The sequence below is a fragment of the Rhinopithecus bieti genome, unplaced genomic scaffold (genome assembly GCF_001698545.2).
Source record: "Rhinopithecus bieti isolate Rb0 unplaced genomic scaffold, ASM169854v2 scaffold_9876, whole genome shotgun sequence".
NCBI lineage: Eukaryota > Metazoa > Chordata > Mammalia > Primates > Cercopithecidae > Rhinopithecus > Rhinopithecus bieti.
In genome coordinates this window covers 341,078-347,442 of record NW_016806295.1, presented here as the reverse complement: position 1 = coordinate 347,442, position 6,365 = coordinate 341,078, and the positions used below count along the sequence as shown (strand labels likewise).

The 6,365-nt window shown below is 52.0% G+C and overlaps 1 protein-coding gene and 1 long non-coding RNA gene across 2 annotated transcripts in view; one reads left to right on the top strand and one right to left on the bottom strand.

Annotated features, from left to right (window-relative positions):
* LINC03034 (long intergenic non-protein coding RNA 3034) overlaps positions 1-2,475 on the top strand; it is an 11,585-nt gene extending 9,110 nt beyond the window's left edge. Inside the window, exon 4 of the long non-coding RNA XR_014485092.1 lies at positions 2,469-2,475. This is a non-coding gene — a long non-coding RNA (long intergenic non-protein coding RNA 3034). The remainder of the gene's footprint in view (positions 1-2,468) is intronic.
* LOC108531789 (translation initiation factor IF-2-like) overlaps positions 2,233-6,365 on the bottom strand; it is a 14,459-nt gene continuing 10,326 nt past the window's right edge. Inside the window, exons 2-3 of the mRNA XM_017875401.1 lie at positions 5,439-6,087; positions 2,233-2,734 (exon numbers count right to left, since the gene is read on the bottom strand). Of these exons, the coding sequence (XP_017730890.1) occupies positions 2,701-2,734; positions 5,439-6,087 (683 nt within the window). The 3' untranslated portion in view covers positions 2,233-2,700. The remainder of the gene's footprint in view (positions 2,735-5,438; positions 6,088-6,365) is intronic.

The following is a 6,365-nucleotide window of genomic DNA, read 5'->3' as shown; positions in this document are numbered from 1 at the left end:
TAATCCTTTGGGTATATACCCAGTAGTGGGATGGCTGGGTCATATGGTACTTCTAGTTCTAGATCCTTGAGGAATCGCCATACTGTTTTCCATAATGGTTGAACTAGTTTACAATCCCACCAACAGTGTAAAAGTGTTCCTATTTCTCCACATCCTCTCCAGCACCTGTTGTTTCCTGACTTAACAGCTGGATTTTCATACCTCCTTCTTCTTTCAAGCTGTAGTGATAATACACATCACGTAGACTCTGGAAAACTCCACTGAACACCCATTTGTATATGTGCTGCTGAAGCGAGCACCTGAACACCCATCAGAAAAAAAAAAAAAAAGTCTTTTTTATTCCTATTAAATAGTTTTGGCTTTGCAGACACCCAGAAAGAGTCTTAAGAACCCACGCGTCCGTGGATCTCACTTTGAGAACCACTGTCTGGGCACTCATTTACAAATGGGATCGGACAATCAAGAACCCCGACATTTGAAGGAAACCAACAGCCTGCAGAAGAAGTAGACAGAACCCTGGAGAAAACAGGATAATAATGCAGGAGTCAGGAGAAGACATTAAAATCAGCATAATTCATATCCTCTGAAGCGTCAATAAAATATAAAAGCCAGTCAGATGGCGAGTGGGCACAGAGCAGACGCACAAAAGCCGGTACTTTCCATAGATACCCATAAATAACCAACAGGAGAGGCTTCTGCACAGCCAACAACAATCACAAATAATCCAGGCATAGGCATAACCAAGGTTCTGGAGAACCTGTGTGAAGACACGTTTTTAATCGTATTAAAGGACACACATTGAGAGATGTGTTATGTTTCCTGTGGGAAGCTTCAATATTATAAGGGTGGCAATTTTTGAGTTGCTCAGTGAACTGTCCTCTGCATTATACTAGGCTGAGCGGGATTTCTGTCACGAGTATGCACCAAGAGTCATAACTAATATATCTTCTAGGTCAGCAGTCCCCAGCCTTTTTGGCACCAGGGACCGGTTTCGTGGAAGACAATTTTTCCACAGGCCCGGACTGAGGTGGGGATGGTTTCAGGATGAACCTGTTCCACCTCAGATCATCAGGTATTAGAGTCTCATAAGGAGGGCGCAACCTAGATCCCTCACACGCACAGTTCACAGTTGGGTTTGTGCTCCTATGAGAATCTAATTCCACTGCTGATCTGACAGGAGGCGGCGCTCAAGCAGTCATGCTCCCGCGCCTGCCACTCATCGCTATGTAACTTGGTTCTTAACAAACCACAGACAGAGAACAGTCTGTGGCCCTGGGTTTGGGGACCACTGCTCTAGGTCGAAAGCCACTCCAAATAAAATAAAGAGACAAGTGACTGACTGCAAGAAGATGTTTGCAACACATATAATAGTCAAAAGGTTAATATACTTAATATATAACATTCCTGGAGTCATATGAAGACAAAGAACCTTAAAATACAGGCAGATAATAGAAGCTAAACAAGAAGTAGCTACATGCATGAAAACGAATCCACCTCTGAATTAGTTAGGGTAAGGCTCACCTGTTCTAACAAAGAGACCCGATGATACAGAGGGTAGATGAAAAAACAGATCTGTTTCAGTATTAGTCAGGTTCTCCAGAGAACAGAACCAATAGGAGAAACATACACACACACACACACATATATATGAAAAATATGTGTATATTTATCTAATATATATTATAGATCTATATTAGACATTACATAGGATATATATATACACAGACACACACATGCACACATATTTATTTTAAGGAATTTTGAAGAATTTATTTTAGGGAACTGTTTTAAGGGATTTATTTTAAGGAATTGGCTTCTGCAATTGTGGAGGCTTGGTAAATCCAAAATCTGCAGAGTAAGCTGGTAGGCTGGAGACTGATATTCCAAGTTGGAGTTCACGAGCAGTCTGCTAGCAGAATTCCTCCTTGCTCGGAGCAGGTCAGTCTCTTTTCTCTTAAGGTCTTCAACTGATGGGATGAGATCTGCCCGCATTGTGGAGAATAATCTGCTTTACTCAAAATCTTCTGATTTAAAGGTTAATCTTATCTTAAAAAATACTTTTGCCAGGTGTGGTAGCTCAGGCCTGTAATTCCGGCACTTTGGGAGGCCGAGGCGGACAGATCACTTGAGGTCAGGAGACCAACCTGGCCAACATGGTGAAACCCCATCTCTACTAAAAATACAAAAATTAGCAGGGCATGGTGGCACATGCCTGTAATCCCAGCTACTTGGGAGGCTGAGGCACGAGAATCGCTTGAACCTGGGAGGCAGAGGTTGCAGTGAGCTAAGATTGTGCCACTGCACTCTAGCCGGGACAACAGAGTGAGACTCTGTCTCAATCAATCAATAAATCAATCAATAAATACCTCCATAAAAACATCTAGAATAGTGTCTAATCAAATATCTGAGCAATGTGGCCAGATATTTAAGTTAACACATAAAATGAGCCCTCACTCTTACTTTCTCAGGTTATAGGTCTGGGCTGAGCAGCAGCTCTGCTCCTCCTGGTCCCCCAAAACCCCAGGACCCTTCTCTCCCGCTGCTCACCTCCCCTAGGGCACTGCCACAGCCAGATTCTAGGCAGCTTGGAGGCCCAGGTACAGAAGAGCCTCCTATCACAGGCCTGCTCTTACTCTGTCGCTGAGAACTTGGTCCTATGGACAAGCCTAACTGCAAAGCAGGCAGGAGATGTAGTGGAGCTCAACAGCTGCTGCCCAGCCACAGATCTGTTGGGCTGGAAGAAGAGGAAAATGGATTGTTTTTTCCTTTAGTAGAGATGAAGTCTTGCTATGTTGCCCAGGTTGGCTTGAATTCCTGAGTTCAAGGGATGTTCCTACCTTAGCCTCCCAAAGTGCTGGGATTACAGGCGTGAGCAAAGCAAGAAGTCTCTTCCCAACCTCCCTATTAAAAAAGAAATGTAAACTAAATCCGTGAATTTTTTTTTTTTTTGCTTATCAGATTGGCAAAATTAAAAGTTTGCAATCAGTTGTATGTATCAGACAGGAGGGTTCTTAACCCACAGTGACAACTACAGAAAAAGATCTTATTTTGGAGATCTTATTTGGAGGGCACTCAGAATCTTGAGGATGCAGGAAGAACAGGCTTAGACAATGAGCAGGTGTCATGAGGCCTCCCTAGGTCAATGGCAGAAGCAGCCTTGCTCGGACACTTTGCCCATGGGACATGATGCCACAGCTGGACAGAGCCACGGCCAGGCAATGCCACTAGCACCCCCATTGGGTATTCTCTGCTTGTCCCAGGTCTGCAGATGCAGGGCCCTGGGGTTCTCTGCCCAAATGTCACCATGCCCATTACCAGGGCCATATGGGCCTGTTGAGGCTTCCCTCTTCCTCACTCTATGACCTGAAGGGGATGGAGGGTCCTTTTCTGGTGGGGCGGGGTGGGGTTGGGGAGGTGGGAGTCCAGTATGGAGCTTGAACCTGCAGACTGCTGTAAGGTCCCCACTGTTTTGGAGGGCTTTACTAATGTCTCTAGAAATCTCAAACACACGGCCGGGCGTGGTGGCTCACACTTGTAATCCTAGAACTTTGGGAGGCCTAGGTGGGTGGACCACAAGTTCAGGAGTTCGAGACCAGCGTGGCCAACACAGTGAAACCCCATCTCTACTTAAAATACAAAAATTAGCTGGGCATAGTGGCAGGTGCCTGTAATCCCAGATATTCAGGAGGCTGAGGCAGGAGAACCGCTTGAACCCAGGAGGCGGAGGTTGCAGTGAGCTGAGATCATGCCACTGTACTCCAGCCTGGGCAGTAGAGCTAGACTCCATCTCAGAAAAAAAAAAAATCTCAAACCCACATAGCCAGCAGTTTTTAAGAATCTTCTAGATTCTTCTAGGAATCTTCCATTGGTTGCAGAAAAGAACATATTCTTAGTGGAAACAGTAATTCGTGGAATAATACGCATAGAAAAGTGGGAGGCCTCATTGTTACCCTTATGAGCTCTGGAGTCAGGCTCAAATCCTGACTTCAGTTCTTAGTAGCTGTGTGATCCTGGGCAGGCTACTTAACCTCTCTGTGCCGCAGGCTCCTCATCTGAAAAATTCGAGTAATAGTAATAAACTTTGCTGAGGTTCGTGATGATTAAATTAATATTTGCGAAGTGCTCAGACCAAGAGCTTGGCATTTGATGAATACTCATTACCCATTAGCTCTTTTTATGATATCCTGGCCCCGTTTCTTCTATACAAAGCATGTCAACACACATCCGGGCATGTTGGTATGTGCCCAGCACTGTACACACGCACCCATTAACAATGGCTGCCTGGAAGTAGGGGTAAGAAGGAAGTGTGAGGCCCGGCGCGGTGGCTCAAGCCTGTAATCCCAGCACTTTGGGAGGCCGAGACGGGCGGATCACGAGGTCAGGAGATCGAGACCACCCTGGCTAATACGGTGAAACCCCGTCTCTACTAAAAATATAAAACAAACAAACAAACTAGCCGGGCGACGAGGCGGGCGCCTGTAGTCCCAGCTACTCGGGAGGCTGAGGCAGGAGAATGGCAGGAACCCGGGAGGCGGAGCTTGCAGTGAGCTGATATCCGGCCACTGCACTCCAGCCTGGGCGGCAGAGCAAGACTCCGTCTCAAAAAAAAAAAAAAAAAAAGAAAGTGTGAGTATCCATGTCCCTTTGTGATAGATGTGTGAATTACTGTGACTCCCCTGTATCAGTCACTGACACTTGTCGACAGGTGGGTAGGTAATAGGTAGTAGCTACGCACAGGGGTGAACAAGGACGAAGCAGGCAAAGCCCCTGCCCTGGCTCTGGCTCAGGGAACTCTTCCAGGTCTGCCTCAGGCAGTGTAAGAACGCCCCAAGGGGCCTGGGGTGCCCAGGAGCAGGGAAAGGGACGGAGGACCGGCGCTTCCCAGTGCCAGGCCACGGCATTAGCTACCCTGCTCCTCGAGGTTCTGGGGCCAGATGTCTCCCTAAGTACGCACGGTCATTCGGTGAACAAGTGCCCTCATCTGAAAGTGCACACGCCTCCGGCGGGCTGAACTTGGAGGAGGGTCCAGGCTCCGTAGTGAACCGCCTCCCAGCAACGGGGCTCGCCCATCGGTGGCAGAGGTCAGGCAGGAAGGGCTGGGAAGGGCGGCGTCGGTGCAGCCTGAGCTCTAGACCCCTTAGGCCTGGGGGCGGATGTGCACTTCGCCCATTTCAACATTTCCTCCCCCGCTGGCCACGGCCCAGGAAAGAGGCAGGGGTGCGGTTTCCCTCCGCCTCCCCCTCGGCCTTGTGTCCCGCACCCCTCCTCCCCCTCCCAGGACTCCTTCCCCTCCTCCTTTCCCGCACCCCTCCTTTCTTTCCCCCCATCTCTCTGCCTTCCTTTCCCCCCTTCCTCTGCCCCACCCCGTCCCGGGTCCTCTCCCTCCCGTTCCCCCGCCGTGCCCTCCTCCTCCTCCTCGCGGTCCCCGCCCCGGAAACCTGGCTCGCCCCGGGAAGCTGTGGTGGGGCGCTCGGGGTGGTTCAGGGGCCCATCCTCTCCGCCGCCCGCGCGCCCCGCCCGACGGCTCGCACCTGCTTGGCGGCGGCCGCTGGATTCTCGGCCTCGGGCCGAGGAGGCGGGAGGGAAAGTGGGTCAGCGCGGGGCCGCGGCGGGGCCGCTGTTGTGCTTGGAAAGGGGCCGGGCCGCCGCCTGCACGGGGGATCGGGCGTGCTGGGAGACGCCGTCGGGCGCCGCACGCGTGCGCTGTGTCCCCCTTCCCGGCCACGGCGCGGGGCGGCCGGGCCCGGGGCTCTCCCCTCCCCGAGCGATGTCGCAAAGGCGCAACACCGCAAGCCGGAGCTAGCAGGCGCCCACCACGCCCGCCCTTCGTTCGCCCCCGGGCTGGGTCTGGGCGGCTCCCTCCTCCGGCCGCTGTCCCCGCCGCCCCGCCCTGCCCCCTGGTGTCAGCCACAGGCCTCAGCAGCCTGGCGTCCTCCTGGGAGCATTTTTCTGACTCTAATGAGGGACCCGGTCCCCTGATCCCCTGGCCCCTGCGGTCTGCCCAGGTCTTTGCGGGCGTTGGCTCTGTTTCAGGGAAACCTCCGAGGCTGAGATCTGGCAGCAGCCCTGCGGAGGACTGCCCAACCACTCACTTCCCGACCACCGTGCCCCCCAGCAGCTCTGGGACGCCGGGCTCTGTGGGTGGGCTGGGTCGGGCTGCAGACATGGGTCGCTGTCCTAGAGCAAGGACTGGCTGCGAGAGCAAGGAGGGGACCAGGCCTTTGGGATGTCAGTCCCCGAGCTCCCCTCTGCTGTCCCCTGCACAGGAGCAGAAGGGCATGGCCAGAGGGTCAGGGTGCCCCAGCTGGGTTCCTGCACTGCCGCAGGCCTTGTCCCGTTCCCGCCCGCCGCCACCCCACCCCACC